General features: G+C 41.6%; 1 protein-coding gene across 6 annotated transcripts in view; it reads right to left on the bottom strand.

Annotated features, from left to right (window-relative positions):
* The window catches only part of LOC126457236 (nuclear pore complex protein Nup93-like), a 225,671-nt gene continuing 200,302 nt past the window's right edge, over window positions 1-25,369 (bottom strand). For all 6 annotated transcript variants that reach the window (XM_050093369.1, XM_050093373.1, XM_050093370.1 and 3 more), the window contains 3 exons: window positions 10,965-11,119; window positions 8,971-9,031; window positions 1-245 (listed from right to left, as the gene is read on the bottom strand). In XM_050093369.1, the coding sequence (XP_049949326.1) occupies window positions 126-245; window positions 8,971-9,031; window positions 10,965-11,119 (336 nt within the window). In that variant the 3' untranslated portion in view covers window positions 1-125. The remainder of the gene's footprint in view (window positions 246-8,970; window positions 9,032-10,964; window positions 11,120-25,369) is intronic.

Raw genomic sequence — 25,369 nt, 5'->3', positions numbered from 1 at the left:
TGAAAATTCATCAATTTTATTAAAATAATAAATATTACATGTACAGTATGGCAGTGTATTTGGCAAATAAATGAAATTACAAGGATCTCCTGACAGCATGCTTTATATTTATTTCCATTCATTTATTAATGCATGAGAATTTCAGTCTGTACAAGTCTGCTGTTTGTGTCACCAGGCATATGGTATGGCACAGATCCTGCAAAACTTGTTATGGCTCGAGCTTTCTCTCTCAGATACGACAGTTGCTGCAATCAGAAAAAAAAAATTAGTTGAGAAACTTTTCTCTGAATAAATTGATGTGTAAAGAAGATGCAAGACCCCACCTCAACAGAGCTCAATGGGGCAATTTTTCTTTGTAAATTGTTATAGCTATACTTGGAGAATAGGAATGCAAATGAATGAGATCAAGGCGAATATTTCCTTTCAAAGTATCATATGAAAACATGCAGAATATATAAATTTCTAATTTGCACAGGTATAGCGTTCTACGCGAGCTGCTTCAAAGGCTCATGGAATCTGTGTTGGTAAAGTCCTAAAAGTGGCTTTCTTTGATCTGGATAAGATTCAAAGATGGTAACCTTACTCGTGTCTGCTTATGGTGGGTTTTAACTCTCTTTCACTCCAGTAGTGACGAGTGGCACTCTACATTGTGAATTTTGTTTTTGAGATCAGCCATAAGGCACACTTTGTATTTTTTTACTGACTAGTTTTGGTCTCCAAATGAACAAGACCATCATAAGAATGTACACTTTAAAAGATACTTACATTGATGTTGTGTAAAGTACATATTCTACTTCCAGTATGGAGGCTTATGTTTAATCTTTAGAGCTGTCAACCAACTTTAAACTGGCTATACTAGACTACTTAAACTTTCACCTCTTTTAGGGGTATGTGTGTAGGCATCTCATCTGTAAATGTCATATCTTTCAAAAAATATGAGTACATCTGTAAAAATTAAAATATCTTTCAAAATAACACGTTTAACAATATCTTTACAAGAATGCATTCCAAACTACTATTTAAAAAAATCTGTTAGAATAATATTGCAGGTATCATATTTTGGTTGCTTATGTAGAGCACTTCATCAACTAACTGGAGGAACTGCTATAAATTAAATTAGTTTTGTGGGTTTTTCTTCTTTTCTATGAAAATTTCCAATTCTTCCAAAACATTTAACAGAGGACCTTTATATGTGGTGCAGATAGTACGAAAATTATCTTCTATCTCACCTAATGTATGTTTGGTTATTCTAAAATGTTCACCCAATGCTGTATTATTTGAATTTAAATTGCAGTGTTCCTTATGATGTGTTTTAAACACACTTCCAGTTTGGCCAATGTACGTGCTTCGACAATTTATTTAATATACTCCTAAATTATCATATTAGTTCTTATGTACATTCTCCTTGTGTATTAGCGTGTGTCTAAGGGAGTTGCCAGTTCGAAACACTACTTTCAGTTCCTGTCTTGGGAAACATCTCCCAATATGGCCTGTTATAAGACTTTCGTATGTGAGTGTAATATACTTTTTCTTTTATACGGGGTTGTCTATGCTATTTTTCTTTCTTTTTCTGTATAGTGTGGCTCAATTTCATTATATCACTTTCTTTGTCATTGTTCCTTAATGCTATCTTTTTGATTGCATGTAATTCTGAAGCTCTGTCTTCGTGTGGTAATTATAATGTTCTGTATGAAGATGAACAGAAATTTGCTTTTTTTTTGCTGGATTGGCTGATTTGAATTAGTCTCAATAATTGTACCTGAATACGTAGGCTACCTGTAAACTTTAAAAATATGTATCCCATTCGATCCACTAACTGACAAATCGAGAAAACTGATGCAACTATCAATATCACCTTCAACAGTGAACTTAATTTTTGAGTGCATTTGGTGAAGTTTTTCTGTTACTTCATTTAAATCTTGCTCAGTTCCTTTAAAAAAAACTATACAACTGTCAACTTACCAGTGGTAAAACAGTATTTTATGTCTTATATCAGAGAATTTATCAAAGAATCTAATTTCCAAGTCTTTGTCAAAAATTTCTGACAAGTTGCTGGATAAACTAAAACTCTCATGCGATAAATTTTTCCAGAACAGGTAAAGTATTTGAAATCAAGGCTAAACTGCAAAAAGCCGCAAGCTCTACAATCTCATCTACTGCCACATTATTATGCTGCAGTAAATTACATTTAATTATTTGTAACAGTTCGTTAGTTCGCAAACACATTACTAACATCCCAAGAGGTGAAAAATCACATCTTTTGGGATATTCATATTTACTGCATTGTTAGGAAAATGGATGCTATTTTTATGCTGAAAGATTTATCATATTTGTACATATTTTTTGAGTTTTCTTTTTTTAATCAAGAATGTAATGTAGTTCACTACTGGGAGCATATTCATTATTATTATTATTATTATTATTATTATTATTAATAGCTCTAACTTGCTTGTCAGGTTTATATATTTTAATCTGAGCTCTTACAGTAAGGAGCCTTGGATTCAGTAACTTTAATCTATGTTTTTCTAATGAGTCCAATAGAAATTTAGAGGGATCAGTTTTTCTTTCTACCTCAGTTTGGGACTTACTGAGCAGATCTTTACTAATTTTGTTTTATGCCATTCTGTTCAAAATACTGTAATGTTTTTTCTGTAATCTTTTTCATGTAATAGCACTGCTGTGTTACCCTTATCAGATTTTATCACTAAAGCTCCTGCATCTAGCAATTTTTGTTTAAAGTTTTTGGTGTGGAAATTCCAGTATATTAGAAGTATTTGCAATCAATGCTTGTTTGTAAAGCAACTATAGTTTCTTCATTTTTATTCAATTTGGCACAAATACAAGCTATGTATATCTCAGAAATTGAAACTTCCTGGCAGATTAAAACTGTGTGCCGGACTGAGACTCGAACTCGGGACCTTTGCCTTTCGTGGGCAAGTGCTCTACCGACTGAGCTACCCAAGCACGACTCATGCCCCGTCCTCACAGCTTTAATTCCACCCAGTACCTCGTCTCAGAAATTATTTCTTTAATCTCTTTGTTCAATAAATTGTGCTTCAAGTTATGCTAGAGTCCATTCTCTAATAAGTCTGCCTCACTCTTGTTGAGCTCCATATTTGTTAAATTAACGTGCTTATTATAGAATTTAATTTGTGTTTCCGAGTAAGTTATGTTACCATCTGTAGCGAATAGTGGCGAGTTAGCGCGTGTGTGTGTGTGTGTGTGTGTGTGTGTTGGGAGGGTCTCCAATAGACGGCAGCATTGTGACATCGTGTCAAGGCAACAGCTGCAAGTGTGCCCAGTGTGCAATCGTGGGTTGGATCAGTGATTAGTTGCGAGGCCATTTCGTCAGTCAGAGTGTTGCTCAATTAAACAAATCCATGTTGTATATGAATATCAATACGCCACTCAAGTTACCCATGGAGAACATGCAGCCATGTTTTTGTACAGGTATTGTAATGGCAGTACCTGTGTGGCTGTGACAGAAAACCAGAGACGAACCCTCTGTGCCAGCTTATTTCCCAAGGTTTCATAAACATTATGTGAATCCAGAACACTACCTAGTGTATGTAACATCAGAACATGAGGCCATCCAGTCAGTTGAGGAAAGGGAAGAGACAACTGCAATGGTATGGTACAATGGAGTCCCACCATCAATATGGCGCATGAGCCGTCAGCTCAACATTCCACAAAGGTGAGTGGCTAATGTTGCATTCCGACGGCTTGAACTCATTCCATGTTCAGCCTGTGCAACATCTGCTGCTGGCTGGCTCAGAGCACTATGGGACTTAACTGCTGTGGTCATCAGTTCCCTAGAACTTAGAACTACTTAAACCTAACTAATCTAAGGACATCACACACATCCATGCCTGAGGCAGGATTCGAAGCTGCGACTGTAGCGACGCGCGGTTCCAGACTGTGGCGCCTAGAACCGCTTGGCCACTCCGGCCGCAACATCTGCTTTCAGGTGCCTCAGAAAGCAAACAACAATTTTGTGAATGGTTGGCTGTACACAGAGACTGCATGAAATACACTTAATTTACAGATGAGGCTATGTTTGCATGCAATGGTATCATGAACACCCGCAATTCTCTTGCATGGGGGATGGAGAACCCGAATGATACTAGCGAAACAAGATTCCAAATTAGGTTCTCAGTGAACATCTGGTGTGGTGTGGTATGACTGCTGACCTGGTGATAGAGCCTGTGTTTCTGATAAATTGAATGACAGCCACAGCGTACACACGTTTTCTGATTGAAGAACTACCTGCACTTTTGGAGCGACAATGGCAACTGTACCTGCAACATGATGGATTACCGATTCAAAGTACCAGACAAGTATCCCAGTATCTGAATAACACACTTCCTCAATGGTGGATTGGCTGTGGTGGACACATTAATTGGCCTGCCAGATCACCCAATCTAACTCCAATAGACTTCTTTCTATGGGGTTGATTAAAGTGAAATGTGTACACTACAGCAGTGGATACACATGAGGAACTTGTCCCTCACATCACTGACACTGTTCTCACAGTCAAGCCCACGGAGATGATGATCAGTGTGCAACACAACACACAGTCCGATGCATTGACAAGTGCATTGAGACGGGTGGGGTACATTTTTGAACACCTCTTGTAGGATCTGTCCCAACATTATTCTGTCCACCACAGCACCTACACAGCATTTTGTTAAGTAAAGTTTACAGTTGTCTTCATAATCATCCATGTATGTGTGTAGTTCTGTAATTCAAAAATCGGACACATGGTCACAGGACTCTTTCAATTTATTTTCACATGTAGAATCATCTCACAAATTATGTGACATTCATCCTGAATCACCCAGTATACATAAAAACAAATATTACAGGCCACTGAAGATGTTTCATAAATAAAAAAAGCAAGTTGGATATGGCAAAAAACAAAATGCCCTTCATTTAGTTGCAGATACGGAACATACCCACATGAATTCTGAAGCCATCATCTAGTACATACCTGGTTCAGAATCTATACACATCAAAAAAAGTTTTTGCATCACCCCTGTTCCCAGAACTCCTGAAGACTGACATTGACTGTGGATGTTGTATCACAGTCCCTCTGACTGTTCATAGACGTCACTAAACCCGCCCAAAGATGTACGCAACCATTCATGAGCAGCGACTATTAGACAGAGGGGGGGCTCCAACAGCTGATCAGTTCCAGTCATTCCACCAGGAGGGAGGTACATGGCTCGTGTTGTCTGTAGTGCAACCATGCCTAGACGGTCAATACCGCATTGTTACTTTCTGCCAGGAAGGCCTCTCAACAAGGGAAGTGTCCAGGTGTCTCGGTGTGAACCAAAGCGATGTCGTTCGGACATGGAGGGGATAAAAACAGACAGGAACGGTCTATGACACACCTCGCTCAGGCCTACCAAGGGCTACTACTGCAGTGGATGACCGCTATCTGCGGATTATGGCTCATAGGAACACTGACAGCAACGCCACCATGTTGAATAATACTTTTTGTACAGCCACAGGATGTTGTATTACAACTCAAACTGTGCGCAGTAGGCTACATGATGCGCAACTTCACTCCCAACGTCCATGGCGAGGTCCATCTTTGCAACAATGACACCATGCAGCGCGGTACACATGGGCCCAACAACGTGCCGAATGGACCACTCAGGATTGGCGTCACATTCTCAGCTCTGATATGCCTTCATCCAGACAATCATCGGAGACGTGTTTGCAGGCAACCTGGTTAAGCTGAACGCCTTAGACACACTGTCCAGCGAGTGCAGCAAGGTGGAGGTTCCCTGCTGTTTTGGGGTGGCATTATGTGGGGCCGGCATACACAGCTGGTGGTCAGGGAAGGCGCTGTAATGGCTGTATGATACATGAATACCATTCTCCGACCAACAGTGCAATCATATTGGCAGCATATTGGTAAGGCGTTTGTCTTCATGGATGACAATTCGTGCTCCCATCTTGCACATCTTGTGAATGACTTCCTTCAGGATAATGACAGCACTCGACTAGTGTGGCCAGCGTGTTCTCCAGACATGAATCCTATTGAACATGTCTGGGCTAGATTGAGAAGGGCTGTTTGTGGACAACATGACCCACCAACCACTCTGAGGGATCTATGCCGAATCACCATTGAGGAGTGGGGCAATCTGGACCAACAGAGTCTTGATGAACTTGTGGATAGTATGCCACAATGAAGACAGGCATGCATCGCAAGAGGACGTACTACTGGGTATTAGAGGACCACCACCTCTGGAGGTCTTGCTGCTATGGTGGTACACCACGCAATGTGTGGTTTTCTTGAGCAATAAAAAGGGCAGAAATGATGTTTATGTTGATCTCTACTCCAATTTTCTGTACAGGTTCTGGTACTCTCTGAACTAAGGTGACGCAAAACTTTTTTTGATGTGTGTATTAATGAACTTCTACACCAGCGTAACTACAAATGTTGTGCCCTGAAATGAAACTGATACTACCAAACATTGACCCTAGATTTCTTAAATTAACCCACTACCATCCATCATCATCATCATCTTTAAAACACTCGTGTCCAACACCACCATTTACTATGTCTCATATCCAAATTGCCCTTACGTATGTTGGTAGTCCCATTGTAAACTTGCCACATGCTTCCTACCAGTACCACATACATCACTCCTGTTACCATAAAACACACATAAGAAAGCAAAGGATAACCCATGGATGTAAGTTTTTTCCAGTATTTGGCATGACAAGTACTATGCTGACAGCAGAATGACTGATGAATCACAATCTGTTCACACTAGTTAACAGACAATATATTTGTTATTGAGCATGTTGTGGAACATAATAACAAGAGACCATCACTCACATCCATGGATTTACAATGAACACCAGTGCTTCAGAACTCTGACTTTTTCTACTATATTTCTTTTCGCATTCTCTGTCTGTGTTATCAGTAAATCTTCCCCTTTTATATCTTCTATTTCTTATTCTTTCAAACAATGGAAAATCCAGGATGGAATTATGAGAAGAAATGTTGCTACACACCATATAGCAGAGATGCTGAGTTGCAGATAGGCACAACAAAAATACTTTCACACTTAAAGCTTTCAGCCAATGGCCTTTGTCCACCAGCAGTCTCAGGCAACGCAAACCACACTCATATTTAAGTGTGACAGTCTTTTTGTTGTGCCTATTTGCTACTCATCATCTCTACTGTATGGTGAGTACCGTATTTACTCGAATCTAAACCGCACTCGAATCTAAGCCGCACCTGAAAAATGAGACTCGAAATCAAGGAAAAAAAAACATTTCCCGAATCTAAGCCGCACCTGAAATTTGAGACTCGAAATTCAAGGGGACAGAAAAGTTTTAGGCCGCACCTCCAAATCGAAACAAAGTTGGTCCATTGTGATATGAGACACAATTTAGGTCGAATGAATGACGATACAGCTACAGTAGTTTGGTTCGAGTCGTAAGCTTAGCAGTTAAGCTTTACCAGGTAGCCATTGCTATGCATCAGGCGCTCCGTCCTTATTTATACAGGTACCCTTCCTTTTTCACGTGCTTCGTCTGGTTTGAATTGATTGCTTATTTTTCTTTGATCTTATAAGCACCGTTCTCTTTGTTAGCTGAAAATGCATTACTGTACTGTGTCATGCACTGTTTGTCGCATTCTGGTAATGAGTGTTTACGGCCTGTCGCCGCTAGCGACATGGCTTGCTTTTGTGCACGCTACCGCCGCATACAAAAAAAAAAAAAAGAAGAAGAAGAAGAAGAGAGGAATCGTCTCATTAGCGAAACAATGGCAAGAGACTGCTGTTTGTTGTTACTTACACTGCTGCTTTCTTTGATAATGATCAACAAGAACCAAATAATATACTGCCTATAATAGAAGTTCTGAACGAGAGTTAAGCGGAAATTTTTATCCCTTTGAAAATCTTTGCAGATGCCTCTTTAGTACATATCATTCTGCACAGAAATTAGAGTAATCTTAGATTTAAAAATCTAGTCAATTGCCGTGCTTCATTTCTGACTGTATCTCTATCAGGCATAAGAATAATACGAATATAAACATGACATGATATGTATATTCTTCCGCGTATGCTGTTGTCTCCCTCTAGTTTCGTAGTTTATTAGGCAGACATGATTTAAATGAGATAGCAGCAAACACGAAACAATACATAGCAAAATGTTTCTATTCGTATTATTCTTGTGGTGAAGAGAATACTGCATGTGATTCACAGTTCATAAAAATTCCTATTAGCAACCATCTCTTCTCACAGGAAGGAAAAAATTCAGAACGTAGAGTTGGCCATATTGACAAACATCCCAAACAGTCTTGCCAGTCGGATTTTCGTAGTACATTGAAATGTTGCTACATTCGAAGATGAACTATACGGAATTTGTATTTACTTCGTTGGATAATGTATGAAAATGCAGTGGTTGAAACTTGGGGCGGAGAAGAAAATCTCGTCTTCCACCTTTTTTTTAAAAAATTTATTTACTGACACAGAGGTTTTGGCGCCAGTATTTATCTTTGTGCCTGCAAAGCATGCCTGTGTAGCGCTACATATATTCAATGGCAGAAGTTAGTTGTGGCGGCACCTACCAACATTTTTCGGAACTTCCGCTTACTTTGCACTCGATTCTAAGCCGCAGACAGTTTTTTGGATTACAAAAAATCGGAAAAAAGTGCGGCTTACATTCGAGTAAATATGGTAGCAACTTTCCTTCTCATAATAGTATTTCTTATTCCTTTCTTTTTCAAACGATATCTTTCCCCACCTCCTCAGTTTATTTTCCTGCCTTCCAGTATTTTATTTCCAATTTTATCCTGATATAAATTTTGTAAAACTGCCATCACGCTTTGTCTTTCTCTTTTGAAGGTGGTCTACACATCATATTAATTGAGTCAAATTTAGTTATACTTTAACAATGTCAGTATTTTGCACAATAACCAAGAACAGATCAATGTCTTCATACCTTATCTCTCACACTGTCTTCAAGCCTCTTCACACCTGGACTACTGATGCCATCACCACCTCTGAAAAAAGCAAAATTGTTATGAAATGGGATCATTGAGTAAAACTTTCAAACAATTGTTTTGGTGAACTGTGTGAAGCAGCAAGAGGAACTCACATGAGCCAAATTTAAAATCTGCTCGGTGTTGATTAGCACGCTGCATCACATAAATCTTCCAACTCGGGAGATGTACCAGCATTAAAAAAGAAGTAGAGATAAGGCAGATCATATTCAATTTATATTTAATTCTACTGACTGTGCTTCATTATGATTTGCAAATGAAATATTGTGTCATGCGAGTTATGTGGGCTATCATGGCTGATGTCTCTTATTTTCTCAATTTTAGCCATTTGCCAGTAGCAAGTTATCAATAATGGAAACTAATAATTTGCCACAAAAAGAGCCATTTCAATTACTTGCATGCTAAAAACATGAAACAACCTACATGTGTGTCTATGTGATTCTCATCGATAAAAACCGACTACCTAGAGGGCAGCTGCGGTTTAGAATGCCGAATAGATACAAGTATCACACTATACACTATTCAAGGCAACCATACACATGAAACCATACAAAACTCAGCTATTGCAAGATCTTCATGAAGATGACAAACAACAGCATGCGAAGTTTAGTAATTCTGTTTTTGCCAAGATGGAGGATGACAGTTTTCTTCCACACTTAGTGTCTAGTGATGAGGCAACATTCCATTTAAATGAAAAGGTGAACCGTTATAATGTGTGAATATGGGGTAGAGAAAAGATGTATGGTCCATTTTTCTTTGTCGAGAACACTGTCATGGGAAGCACGTACCTTGATATGATTGAGACTGATTCGAATGACTTCATTTACCAACAGGATGGAGCACCGCCACACTGGCCTCTGGAAATGCAGGAATTTTTAAATCGAAGCATTACTGAATGATGGATCGGTTGCACTGGACCAAATGATTCAGCCTTACATTACTGGCTTCCAAGGTCACGCACCTCATTCTATGTGATTATTTCTTGTGGGTGTTTATAAAAAGACTCTGTTTATGTGCCTCTATTACCAACAACAATGAATGAACTGAGACATCACAGAACAGCAGCTGTGGAAGCTGTAACTCAAGACATGCTCGCTGCAGTGTGGGGATAGTCTGAATTCCGCACTGACATGTGCCGTGCACCTCAAGGGGGGCATTTCGAACACCTATGAAAAGATAGAACAAAAACTTTTCGAGTTTTCTGTTCAGCAAAAACAAAATTTGTTGTATATGTTTATTAGTTTCAGAAATATAGATGTGCCAAATCGGATGATTCTTTTTGATACACCCTATACTGTAGTCGCTTGATAAAAGAAACTAAAACAGTGAGAAAAATAGCAAGATTTTTTTTATTTCAGAACCTAATGATACACTACTGCTTCTGGGGATTCGTTTTTTGTATTGGAGATTATCATACTTGGTCATTTAACTACTGCACATTCCTAGAAGTAGTTCAGATGGTGCAAGAACACTGATTACATTTTTCACTATGAATCTACAGTACACTTATAGAATGTATTTAGTTCACAAACCATAATTTTAAACTTTTGTCATTGTAATTATTCACTACACTATATTTCAGTTATACAGCTAGTTGATTCTTACTTAAAGTCATTGTATGTGAAAGTAAACAAAATATCAAATGACTTGAGTGTTCAACTGTGGACATAATTTAACTACTTTTATCAATAATACTCTTATGCTTGTATGCAAAGTGTAAAATTACATTCAGTGTCAAGACAGTACCTACCACAAAAAGAGTAATTCACTGGATTCTAAAGGATAACTATGATTGTGTAAATCAGTTCTATTACTACACCAAGGGAGCAATGGCACTGATTTCTAATAATTACTTAATGGAAGAATCAAATGAAAATATTATACTAAATTGGTACCAGCATAACTACTAAGGGTATAATAACTCTGAACGTACTTTGCTTTGATGTATAAGCTGTGTAAGATATTCATTGTTGCCAAGAGCACATTTGGTATGGTTCGACTGATCTCATCTCCTAGACGTTTGAAGGCCGTAACTCGTTCCTCCACTTCTTCAATGCTCAATGGAATCAATTTTGACCGTGATATAGTCTGAAACAGGTGACATACAGCATTTATTTAGATTGTGTCCTTAAACAAAAAGTTTACATAAACAGTAAGCAATTCTTTAACATGGGGTATTACCAAAAAATTTCTAACATTCAACTAAGTACCAGAGTACACACTTCTTTATGTCATAGTTCATGATGTACAATCCTGTCCAAAACCTTGCCCTTTGTAACACGTCACTACTACTAGGTACCTAAGTATGATCACCTTTAACAAGTACAACATTATGAAAATACCACGAAAACACAACTTTTAGATTGATTCTACTCAAAGTAAGATTTTATCAATTAACACAAAATTCTCACTTAAAACTTACTATGTACAATACAATAGGAAGGGATTTCGTAGAAATCATTTGCTTGCATCAGTTGGGTTCCATACATACAGCAACACTAAGATTTTATGGGAAGAATTTATTTAATAGTCCACATACTTACTCTCCCTTTGTCATATACGTATCTACCACAGCTCCATTGTTGCTAACCCTTCAAACTAATATTCATTATGCTGTGTCGTACAGCGTGCATGATACATGAATGATACAAAGGTAACTTAGGCTGCATGTGGATTGCATAACAGGCCTGTAAAATAGCAAATAGGCATGCAGAGTCTCAAAATGGTCTGCACCTACAGTGACAGTTCACAGATATGTATACAATCCAAATGTAGCTTAGGTTCAAATGGCTCTGAGCACTATGGGACTTAACATCTGAGGTCATCAATCCCATAGAACTCAGAACTACTTAAACCTAACTAACCTAAGGACATCACACACATCCATGCCCGAGGCAGGATTCGAACCTGCAACCGTAGTGGTCGCGTGGTTCCAGACTGAAGCGCCTAGAACCGCTCCCCCACACCGGCCGGCCTGTAGCTTAGGTGATCACTCACTTGTTTGTTAAAATGCAATAAGGACTTCCGTCACTAGTAGCAACTGAAATGGTTTATTATTGTAAAAGTATTATCTGACATGTAAAAATGCCCGAGAGTTTGTAAAACTTTCAATGTTGAAACCAAGTCTATTTCGTCCCAACAGGTGTTCATTCCTTCCAGGCATACAGTATGAATCATCATCATCATTTAACACACAAAAAATGAGAATGATCCAGCACTCAAACAGTTGTTTAGCTGTTTTATGTTAGCCACACACTGCACAGTATTTAATTATCAGCAATCATACGGTACTAACAAACAAAATGAAAGGGCTCATTTTTCATCAGTGACACAAAACTTGTGCCCCAAAACTGCAGAGGTGATGTGGTAGAAGGAGTCACCAGAAAGTGCAACTTCTATTGTTGTTGTGGTCTTCAGTCCGAAGACTGGTTCGATGCAGCTCTCCATGCTATTATATCCTGGCAAGTCTCATCATCTTTGAATAACTACTGCATCCTATATCTTTCTGAATCTGCTTACTGTATTCGTCTGTTGGTCTCCCTCTATGGGATTTACACACACACGCTCCAATACTAAACTGGTCATCCCTTGATGCCCCAGAATGTGTCCTATCAATCAATCCCTTCTTCCAGTCACGTTGCGGCACAAATTTCTTTTCACCCCATCTAACCTTCAGTATTCTTCAGTAGCACCACATTTCAGAAGCTTCCATGCTCTTTTTATGTAAACTGTTTATCATCCGTGTTTCACTTACGTACATGGCTACACTCCAGACAAATCTAGATTCGTCGTTAACACATTTCTCTTCTTCAGAAATGCTTTTCTTGCCATTGGCCAGTCTACATTTTGCATCCTTTCTACTTCAGCCATCATCAGTTATTTCAAATACCAAAACTCATATACTGCTTTAACTGTCTCACTTCCTAATCTGATTCTTTACTATCAACTGATTTAATTTCATTACATTCTATTAACCTCATTCTGCTTTTGTTGATGTTCATCTTTTATCTGCCTTTAAAGACACTGTCCTTTCTGTTTAACTGCTCTTTGAAGAATTACAGATCATCGATAAATGTCAAAGTTTCTATTTATTCTTCCTGAACTTTAATTCCTACTCCAAATTCTTCTTCAGTTTCCTTAACTGCTTGTTCACTGTACATACTGAATAACATCAGGGATAGGCTGCAACCCTGTCTCACTCCCTTTTCAATCACTGCCTCTCTTTCATGCCCCTCGACTATTCTAACTGCAATCTGGTTTCTGTACAAGTTGTAAATAGCCTTTTGCTCCCTGTATTTTATCCCTGCTACTCTCAGAATTTCAAAGAGAGCATTCCAGTCAATATTGTCAAAAGCTTTCCCCAAGTCTGCAAATACTATAAACGTAGGTTTGCCTTTCCTTAACCTATTTCCTAAGGTAAGTCATAGGGTCACTACTTCCTTTTGTGTTCCTACACTTATCCAGAATACAAACTGATCTTCCAAAGATCTGCTTCTGCCAGTTTTTTCATTCTTTTGTAAAGAATTCATGTTAATATTTTGCATCCATGACTTACTAAATGGATTTCCATAATCATCATATCTGTCTGCCATTGGTTTCTTTGGAATTGGAATTGCTATATTCTCCTCGAAATCGGAAGAGTATTTCGCCTGGCTCATGCATCTTGCATACCAGATGGGAGAGTTCTATTGTGGCTGGCTCCCCCAAGGCTATCAGTAGTTCTGACAGACTATCGTCTACTCCTGGGGCCTTGTTTTGACATATATCTTTCAGAGCTCTGTCAATTTCTTCTTGCAGTATTGTATCTACCATCTTATTTTCATCTATGTCCGCCACCAGTAGCTGAGTGGTCAGTGTGACAGAATGTCAATTCTAAAGGCCCGGGTTTGATTCCCAGCTGGGTCGGAGATTTTCCCTGCTCAGTGAATGGGTGTTGTGTTGTCCTAATCATCATCATTTCATCCCCATCACCGCGCAAGTCGCCAAAATGGCGTCAAATTGAAAGACTTGCACCGGGTGAACAGTCTATCTGATGGGAGGCCCTAGTCACACGATATCTATCCATCTTCATCTACGTCCACTTTACATTCCATAATATTTCTTTCAAGTTTGTCTCCCATGTATAAGTCCTCTATATATTCCTTCCACTTTTCCCTTCTTCGCTTAGGACTGGTTTACCATCTGAGCTCTTGATATTCATACTGCTGCTTCTCTTTTTCCCAAAGGCCTCTTTAATTTTCCTGTAGGCTTGTATCTATCTTTCCCCTAGTGAAATATGCTTCTAAATCCTTACATTTGTCCTCTAACCATCCCTGCTTTGCCATCTTGTTTGTTAAATGTCAGTATTCCCTTTCACCTGATACCTTTGATGCGCTTTTAAATTTTCAATTCAATTCAGCATCTCTTGTGTTATCCAAGGATTTCTACTATTGCCTTTTTAGTTATGTGATCCTCTGCTGCCTGCACTATTTCATATCTTAAAGCTACCCATTCGTCTTCTACTGTATTCCATTCCCCTGTTCTAGTCAATCACTGCCCAATGCTCCCTGTGAAGCTCTCAACAACCTCTTGTTCTTTCAACTTATCTTGGTCCTGGCACCTGAATTTCCTGCCTTTTTATCCAGTTTCTTCAGTTTTAATCTACAATTCATAACTGATAAATTGTGTCAGAGTTCACACCTACCCCTGGAAATGTCTTAACAGTTTAAAATCTGGTGCCTAAATCTTTGTCTAACCATTACATAATCAATCTGAATCCTTCCAGTATCTTCAGGTCTCTTCCACATATGCACCCTCCTTTTATGATTCTTAAACCAAGTGTTAGCATAATTTAATTATAAATCATGCTCTGTCCACAATTCTACCAGGCAGCTTCGTATTTCATTCCTTTCCCCCCAGTCCATATTAACCTAATATTTTTCCTTCTCTTTCTTTTCCTACTATCGAATTCCAGTCCCCCATCACAATCGTTCCTCCTGCCACCGAACTTCACCGATTCCCATTGTATCCAACTTCAAACCCACCCATCTCCCCTTTTAAATTTTCTAACCTACCTGTCCTGTTATGGGATCTAACATTCCACATTCTGATCCGTAGAATGTTAGTTTTGTTTTTCCTGATGATGACATCCTCCTGAGTAGTCCCCACCTGAAGATGTGAATGGGGGGTCTATTTTACCTCCAGAATATTTTACCCAAGAGGACATCGTCATCATTTAACCCTACAGCAGAGTTGCATGTCCTTTAGAAAGTGATCCCTTACTATTTAAAAAATCTTGATGACATTAAATAACAACTGCAATTTCTATTAGAAATAATAATTGTTATTTGAAGTCACAGATTATTTCATGTAGTAAGGGATAACTTGAATCAACTAAAAGAATTACAGACACAAATTAACATACAAGGAAAAAACACCAGTATGACATAATTATATTTTCGGTGTCACTCAATGGATGTATACATGATGGCATTACATAAGTAGGGCAGCTTAGCTCAGTTGTCAGTGGGTAGATAGTTATTATTCACTTTTAACTCCATATCTACAATAATTTCGCTCTACGTGTTCTCATACAGTGATTCGCAGAGGGTGCAGGAATTAGAATTTTTTTTTTTTTTTTTTTTTTTTTTTTTAAATTCGTGTTCCATTTACAAATGGGATGCTGGGAATGGTTGCATAGGCCCAAAATTTCTCTTATTTGAATACAAATCTAAAGGAGAAAGTGAAATGGTTCTTGACTTACAAAGCGAGATCTCAAAATTTTGAAATTGTGTTTTCTACGCTGTTTCACATGTTTCTTGCAACATTTCTCGCTTTAGTTAGCCCAGAATTTCCCTGATACTCTTGCAATGACTGAACAATGCGGGTGCTAAATCCTTTAGCTCTGTTTAAAATCTTATGCTAGCACTGTGCCGGACATTTTCAGCAGCTCTTAAACCAGAAGTCTGACAACAATGGAATTATTTCAGTTTGAATTAGCACAGCTTTCAGATCTTGGAACTTGTGTGCAGCAGTTCCCCATCACTAGATTTCAAAAGTTGCTGTGAATGGTGAGTGAAGATGCAGGCAACGCTGAGTCACAGTGTACGACTATAAAAATAAGTTAAAAACAGAAGAAAGCCAATTTTCTCTGGTTTATGTTTTTGGCGAGTCTGCGCCTTCCAGGACCACATTTAGAAAGTGGTTTTTCGAATTTTCCAGGGGGTAGAAGTCTGTTGACAATTAACCTCGTCGTCGTCACCCAGCAATGGTAATGACTCCAGAAAACGATGGAAACGATCGTCATCTAACATTCCGTAACACTGTAGTAACCTTAAATATTGGATGACACATGGCGGAGACCATCGTTCGTGACCATTTAGGCAAACCAAGAGATGTGCCTGCTGAGTGCCACATTCCCCGATAGAAGCCCAAAAACACTTAAGAATTGAGTGGCATCATTTTATGTTTGAAAAATTCGATGAAGGCAGTACAATGACTTACCTTATTGCCACAGCTGACAAAATATGAGTGAACCATTATGACCCCGAAATGAAGAGTAAAGTACTTTCCAGATGATGAACCATCCATAAAATTTCACAGAAGTGAAGAAGAAGCAATGAGAAGAAGATTGGTGGCCACTTCTTTCACCAAGATAGGTCATCTCACCTTGGATACTCAATGATAAGAGGCATGTGACAATGTCAGCTGAAAGATCTCACCACGTGGAGGTCACAGCACACAAAGTTAATGAGTGGGCACCTTCTTCTGCATTAAAACAGAGCCTCAGCACACATGGCTGCCAGAACAATGGACTTATTGTAGAAGAAAAAATGCGAGTGTTACTGCACCGACCTTAGTCACCTGACCTGACACGTTTGACTTCTTCCTGTTCCCAAAGATGAGGGGGAAAAAATTCATGGGCAGCATTTTTCATCTGATGAAGAGGCTAATGGGGCATACAACAGTGATCCAAGTGGTTTCTCTAAAGAAACTTTGACAGACATTTTCAAAATGGTTTCAAAGGAAGGAAAGATGTGTAAGTGCTTGTGGAGTGTATTTAGAAAAGTAATAACAATTATATACATATTATAAAAGAGGGTGTGTGTGTGTGTGTGTGTGTGTGTGTGTGTGTGTGTGTTCCACATCATCTCCTAAAACACTGGATCGATTTGAACTCAGTACACAGATCTGTTACTGTCTGGAAAGAAACTCTGTTGGGGTAAGAATCCCCTCCCTCTTAAAGGTGTAGGGTTGGTTGGTTTGTTTAAAAGAGGGGGAAAGGGATCAAACAGTCAGGTCATCGGTCCCTTGTTCCGAATAAAACAATGCCACAAGGGTGAGAATAAAACAAGCAAGACTCACAACACAGAATGGAGAGAAAGGAAAAACCACAAGAATGACGAAATGGCACAAAAAAATGGAATAAAGGGGAGAAGAAAATCGCGGAAATGCAAGAAACAGGTAAAAGAGATTAAAACGACATTACAGATTACCATGGCTGGCTGACCATCGAATAAAAAGGAGAAGCCAGCCATTCTGCAACACATTAAAACCTCCACCCTAAAAGCACTAGGGTGGAGGACACTGAGCGACAAAGGACATGCGCTAAAATTTAGATCAAATGATAAAACCCACCCTTACGAATAAAACTTGAAACTAAATCAGCTGATGACGCATTGTCAGATAAAATTAGCAGCAACGAGTCCAGTAACTGAAGATTTCGTCTCAGGGTAGTCAAAGTGGGAGAGGACACCAGAATATGGGCCACTGTCAACCGGGCACCACATCGACACTAAGGCAGTTCTTCAGGGCGCAGGAGGTAGCCATGGTCGCCCAAGCATGGCCAGTGTGGAGCCGGCAGAGAGCCACAGAGTCCCTGCGAGAGGCCCGCATGGAGGACTGCCACACATACATAATCTCCTTAATGACACGCAGTTTGTTGTTCGTACTGAGACTGCCATTCTGTCTCCCAAAGCTGAAAAACCTGGTGACGTAAAAATGAATGCAGATCAGTTATTTGAATGTCGATCTCCATAGGCAGTTTCTGTGTAGCCTGTCAGCAAGTTCATTGCCTTGGATTCCGATGTATCCTGGGGTCCACACAAACACCACTGAAATACCGGACCGTTCCAGGGCACAGATGGACTCCTGGATGGTTGCTACCAAAGGATGACGAGGATAGCACTGGTCAATAGCTTGTAGGCTGCTCAAGATGTCAGTACACAGAAGAAACAACTCATCAGAGCATGAACGGATGTGCTCAAGAGCACGAGATATAGCCACCAGCTCTGCAGTGAAAACACTGCAGCCATTGGGCAAGGAATGCTGTTCCATATGTCCTCCATGGACATACGCGAAGCCGACGTGACCATCAGCAATCGAGCTGTTGGTGTAAATCACTTCATGGCCTCGGTACATGTCAAGAATCGAGATGTGAAGTGAAAGCGAAGAGCCGCGAGGTGAACTGAGTCCTTTGGGCCATGTGAAAGGTCCAGGCGAAGCCGTGGCCTAGGTGTACACCATGGAGGTGTATGCAATTGGACCTTGAGTACAGGTGGTAAACGCAAGGACTTTAGTTCAGATAGAAAAGATCAGATGTAAACTGCAATTGGAAGCCCTGACCTAGGCCGCCGATGTGGGAGATGAACCGCTGTGGATGAGAAAAGGAGACTGTAATTCGGATGCACAGGAGAACTACAAACGTGTGCAATGGCGAGCAGTTGTGCACGCCTGACCTGCAATGGAGGAACTCCAGCCTTCACAAGGACACTGGTCACTGGACTCGTCCCAAAAAACTCCCATCGCTAGTTGAATGCCACAGTGGTGCACTGGGTCAAGTAAACGCAACACTGAGGGCGCTACCGAACCATAAACCAGACACCCATAGTCAAGGCGGGATTGAACAAGGGCTCTGTATAGCTGCAGCAGCGTACAGCGATCTGCACCCCAGTTGGCGTTGCTTAGGCAGCAGAGAGCATTGAGATGCTGCCAGCACTTCCGCTTAAGCTGACGAAGGTGAGGCAGCCCAGTCAATCGGGTGTCTAAAACCAGTCCTAAAAATCGCCACTACAGTGAGGTGGTCATCACTAAGGTAAAGTTCTGGTTCCGGATGAACGGTACGATGCCGACAGAAGTGCATAACACATGACTTTGCGGCCTAAAACTGAAAACCGTGGGCTAGAGCCCACGACTGCGCCTTGTGGATGGCTCCCTGTAGGTGCCGCTCAGCAACACCAGTACTGGTTTAGCAGTATGAAATGCAGAAGTCGTCTGCACACAGAGAGGGTGAGACAGACAGCCCTACAGCGGCTGCTAGACCGTTAATGGCCACTAAAAATAGAGATACACTCAATACAGAGCCCTGTGGCATCCCATTCTCCTGGATATGGGGGACCTATGGGAGGCACCGACTTGGACATGGAAATTATGAAGCGACAGGAAATGCTGGATAAAAAATCAGGAGCGGGCCTCCGATACCCAACTCGTATAACGTGCCAAGGATATGATGTCGCCAAGGGGTGTCATACGCTTTTCGTAAATCAAAAAAGACGGTAACAAGGTGTTGGCACCTGGAAAAGGCTGTTCGGATGGCAGCCTCGAGGAACATAAGATTATCAGTGGTAGAGCGACCCAGGCGGAAGCCGCCCTGGCATGGAGCCAGTAGGCCACGTGACTCCAGGACCCAACCCAACCGCCGACACACCATATGTTCCAGCAGCTTAGAAACAATGTTCGTTGGGCTGATGGGCCGATGTTTATCCACATCAAGCAGGTTTTTGCTGGGTTTGAGGACTGGTATGATGGTGCTCTCCTGCCAGTGCGATGGGAAGATGCCATCGCACCAGATCCGATTGAAGATCACGAGGAGATGTTGCTTGTAGTCACACGAGAGATGTTCAATCATCTGACTGTGGATCCGATCAGGCCCAGGAGCTGTGTCGGAGCAATGTGCAAGGGCACTGAGGAGCTTCCACTCTGTAAATGGGGCGTTACAGGGTTCACTATGGCGTGTAATGAATGAGAGGACTCTTTCATCCGCCGTTTGAGTGTGCAAAAGGTTGGGGGGTAATTCACCGATGCAGAGGCGTGAGCATAGTGCTCAGTAAAGTACTCGGCAATCTGGTTTGCGTCGGTACATAACACGCCATTTATGTTAACAGCAGGAACACCTGTTGGGGTGTGGTACCCAAAAGCTTGTTTCATCCTTGCCCAGACTTGGGAAGGTGACGTACCGCACCCAATGGTCGACACGTACCTCTCCCAACACTGCTGTTTCAGCCTTTTGATTAGATGATGAATACAGGCACGGAGCCATTTAAAAGCTATTAAGGTGCTCCAGGGAGGATGCCGCTTATGCCTCAGCGACTTCTGGCAACCATCAAGGGACTGTCTTTCGCAGGGGGCACCCTAGAGAACGAGAGATCGCGTTTTCCACTGCAGAAACGATCATTGTAGTTACCTGCTCAACCACCACATCGATGTTACTTTGTGAGGGAGATTCAACAGTGACAGCTGAGGTGAAAGTTTCCCAGTCTGCCCTGTTTAAAGCCCATCTGGGCAGGCGTCTGTGGGCCTGACGCCAGGGCAGTGACAGGAAGATGCAGAAGTAGTCACTACCACACAGGTCGTCACATGCTCTTCAGTAGATAGATGGGAGAAGGCCAGGACTGCAAACCGAGAGATCAATGGCTGAATATGTGTCATGTGCCACACTGAAAAGTGTGGTGGCCCCAGTAGTTTCAACATCTCTGCTTCGGCCACCCCACAAGAGTGTGTTGAAATCTCCCAAAAGTAGGAAAGGTTTAGGGAGTTGATCAATCAGTGCAGCCAGTGCATTCGGGGGTACTGCATCATTTGGGGGAAGATATACGTTGCAGACAGTGATTTCCTGTGTCGGCCTTATCCTGACAACCACAGCTTCAAGAGGGGTTTGAAGGGGCACTGGTTCACTGCATACTGAGTTCAGGACATAGACACAAACTCCACCTGACACTCGATTATAGTTGCTACAGTTCCTGTAATATCTCCTGTAGCCATGGAGGGCAGGGGTCCGCATTGCCGGGAACCAGGTTTCCTGGAGGACAATGCAGAAAGCAGGTGTAAAGCTTAACAGCTGCTGTAGCTCAGCCAGGTGGTGGAAAAAACCGCTGCAATTTCACTGGAGGATGATGTTATCATAAGGCTGGGAAGGCATGAAGTGCGCAAGGAGGCAGGTTATGCCTCAGGATCACCTGCTGCCTCTAACTGAGTATTTGTAACCACTTCTATGGTGGATGAGGCATCAGTGAGATCCAGGTCCACAGGAGATGCTAAGATCTCCACTGCATCCTCAGATGCAGAATTGACAGGGAGTGGTGGAGTTGGGGCCACCAGAGGGTCCTGTTTCTTAGCGGACTTCTTAGTTTGCTTTCTCTCTTGCTTCTCTTTAGGGGCTTGCTGGGAAGATTTCTCCAAAGCAGCATCAGGCACGGAAGAAGACCGTGACACTCTTCGTCTAGCAGTTTTTGGCTCCTTGAGTCACTGGCGAGTGTTCGCCATGGCATTAGTGGAGACCTTGGAAGAGAGGGCCCTAAGGGATCCCTTCCGCAAGAGAGGAGCCGGAGGAGGCTGTTGCTTCTCTGGTAGGGGGGAGGGGACTGGCGTCCCCTGTGTTTGGGGGGCCTTGCTCCCGAAGTAGGTGCTTTGGGAGCAACGGAGGAAGATTTGCCTCCTACCACCAAGGGGGTGGATGTATTCTGGTGGCCCGGAGTGCCCAGTGTTCGTGGCACAGAGTGAGGAACCACTGGCACTTGGGACGGCGATGGTGATGGTGATGTAGCTGTAGCGTATGTCGATGTCAACCGAATGGGGTGCAATCTTTCGAATTTACGTTTAGTCTCTGTAAGTCAACTGGTCCAGGGTCTTGCACTACATCATTTTCTGCTCCTTTTGGAGTACTGGGCAGTCTGGCAAGCAGGGGAGTGGTGCTCGCCACAATTGATGCAAGTGGGAGGTGGCGCACATGGAGTATCTGGGTGCAGTGGACGTCCGCAGTCTCAACATGTGGCGCTGGAAGTGCAGTGGGAAGACATTTGCCCAAACTTCCAGCACTTAAAGCACTGCACAGGGGGAGGGACGTATGGTTTAATGTCACAACGGTAAACCATCACCTTGACCTTTTCAGGCAATGAATCACCCTCAAAGGCCAAGACGAAGGCACCAGTAGCATCCCTGTTGTCTTTGGGTCCCCTGCAAACGTGCTGGATGAAATGAATACCCCTCCGTTCTGAATTGGCACTGAGCTCGTCGTCAGACTGCAAGAGTAGGTCACAATGGAAAGTAATCTACTGGACCATATTGAGGCTTTTATGGGGAGTGACGGAAACAGGAGTATCACCCAGCTTGTCACACACGAGTATTGCTTGGGATTCAGCTGGGGATGCTGTCTGAATCAAGACTGTGCCGTTTCCCACCTTTGACAGCACTGTCACTTCTCCAAACTTATCCTCAAGGTGTTCAATGAAAAATTACAGCTTCGTCAGTAGGAAAGAGTTCCCATCAGTTCTGTTACACACTGACAACCAAGGCAAATATTGCTCCCTCCGTTCTGTAGCTCTATGTTCCTCTCATGGTGTAACAAGGGAGGGAAACGATTTAGGCTCATACCTGTCAGCATTGTATTCTGTCTTGCCCTTCTTAGAGACTGCAGGTGCCATACGGTCACCAGCAAGAGATGACTTAGTCCGCTTCATTGCAGGTCATCCACCCTGATGCCACCCACTCCGATCAGGGGCTCTCCCCACAGGTGCCACCTAGCCACAGCAAAGGCCAACTGGCATTATGGCCACTGCTGGGAGTCCTGATGCCCCAGGAAGACAGGCATATACTCCTTGGCATATGTGGGGAGTTAACAGCTCAGGCAACAGTAGTGCGATCCCTGTGTTGTCACGGGGCTACCACCAAATGGGTACATGATAGCCCCACCACAACGGACTGGCTACCGTGCTGGATATTGGGTGCAGAGAAATCCAATAATGTCACGGGGGCGAAAGAGGATAGGAGACAACAGAAGAAGATCACATACTCCGGAAAGTGTCCTTACTCAAATAGTTGAATTGCGGGTGGAGATGCGAAGCCATGACAAGAGATTCAGGAGATCGAATCTTAGGGCACTCGTGCATCATGTAAGGCGTCCTTCCCCATATGGCCCTCACTTCTGTCGAATTTTGAAAGTGGCAGGCATATGGCCCACACTTCTGTAGAATTTTGAAAGTGGCAGGTCAAACCATAGAATGGGACCTGAACTCGTAGGGCTGAAAACAGACTCCTTTTAGTTGCCTCTTACGACAGGCAGGAATACATTGGGTCTATTCTAACCCCCAGACCCACAGGGGGGAAAGGTGTAGGGATGGGGCTGATAAAGTATCGCAGCTCATAATGTGCAAATACCCAGACTATATTCATCCAGTATTTGAGAATAAGAGCACTTAGTGACTTGCAACAAACTTTACATTACTTTCATACCTCTGCAAGACTTTGCACAACATAAAAACACAAGACGACACTCCAGAAAAATTATATTTAACGATCTCACTGGACAGTAATTCATAATGGATACAATGTATGGCATAGCACATTGCAAGACAGATACAGCACAGTTCTAGATAGGGTAGTAAACTGCACAATGAGGAGGAGCAGAGTTGGGTGGCAATCGCACATGTAGATGGCATGTTGTAGGTGGTGCTGGGAGGCACCTGTGCAGCTGTCACTCAGTCACAATGTCTCTCCCTGGCGGCAACACTTCGCAATAGTAGATGTGGAGTGAGTTTCACATCATATGTGCCAGTCGTGTGATGAGGAACCCAAAGTCTATGAGGTACCCAAGTGGGTTACCACAGCTACATTCTTGTTGTTCACGTAGTAAAACTTCTGTGTCAGGCATAACCTTCTAATTTGTTACTTCTTTACTACTAACTCTATTCGCAACACATTTCGCAGAAAGTATCCACATATACCACTGGATGTACATGCAAAATTATATCACCTTCAACACAAAATTCAGGGAACATGAAGTCTTAAAGATTGAGCTACGTTGAAATGAAACTGCAGGGTGAAATTTGCTAGAAACACAGTGAAATAAGTGTACAAATGTGTGTGGAATATATGTGGAGCGTGCGTCAAATGCGCGTTTGTGGGCAAAGCCTAAACCCCTGAACTGATTTCAAACAAACTTGGTACACATATTACTTAGTATCTGGAAAAAAATAATGTGGGGATAAGAACCAGCAACCTCCTATAGGGTTACGAGCAACATGGAGAGAGGAGAGAGAAGGGAGAGATGAACAGAGACAGAGAGAGGGTGTAGTAGCAGATGGAGGAGGAGGGAAGGGGGGGGGGAGATAGAGAGGGGGGGTGGCAAGAGGAAATGGACATGGGGGAGGAGGAGTTGGACAGAGAGAGGGGAAAGGGGGAAAGAAGGAGATGGACAGAGGGGAGAGAAGGAGATGGACTAATAGAACTGGAATAAACACACACCGAAGACAACAACAGATACTCAGCTAGTTGTAAACGAAAAAAATTCTCAATTTCTCCACTAAACTTTTGGCATAACCTTCCGATTCCCTCTACACTTGAGTGATTAATAATACTTGAGAACACACAACACAATGGATTCGTTATTAGACTCTTTCATACAATTACTGATTTACCATTCTTTGTGATTTAAACACTATATTTCCTGTGGTTAAAACTAAATGGACTTTCCACTTGCTTTGCTAACAGACTGAGCAAAATGCATGGCTGTGTTATATTACTTTTGTTCAGACTGTGAGATCAAACACTGTTTCTTGTGACTCAATACACTACTGATGTATATTCAACTTTTTTTCTTCTTAATAAAGAAGTTTAAGTGGATCTGAATTAATGAGCTCATGGTTATAATAGGTATACAAACTAAAACAAACGAAATGGCTATTAGTGCAAGTGTTCTATAATAAATTTAATGAAAGAAAGAAAACCTGTCTTCTCCTAATACACATTTAGGTTCATATCAACTGGAAAATGTGGCAATAACCAAACAAAACCACTGAGAAATTATAAAAAAGTGGGTCAGAAGAGGACTACGCATACATTCAGGCACACTTCTTAACAGAAATCAGAGCTAAAGTTAAACTTAAAAAAAAAAAACCCTCAAAATTAAAGAATTGACACGAAATTTGTCAAACTTCAGTTAAAGAAGATGGAAAATTGAGGAGCAATGATAGGAATGGTGAAAGAACTAGAACAAACATGAAGAAGAGGGAAACATAAATGGAATAAAATATGTAACAAAGCAATAAGGCGTAGACTAACAACTTGGAAGATAACGGAAATAGACTG

This window comes from Schistocerca serialis, chromosome 2 (genome assembly GCF_023864345.2).
Source record: "Schistocerca serialis cubense isolate TAMUIC-IGC-003099 chromosome 2, iqSchSeri2.2, whole genome shotgun sequence".
Taxonomy (NCBI): domain Eukaryota; kingdom Metazoa; phylum Arthropoda; class Insecta; order Orthoptera; family Acrididae; genus Schistocerca; species Schistocerca serialis.
The sequence above is the reverse complement of the archived record's forward strand: the minus strand, read 5'-3'. Positions and strand labels throughout refer to the sequence as shown.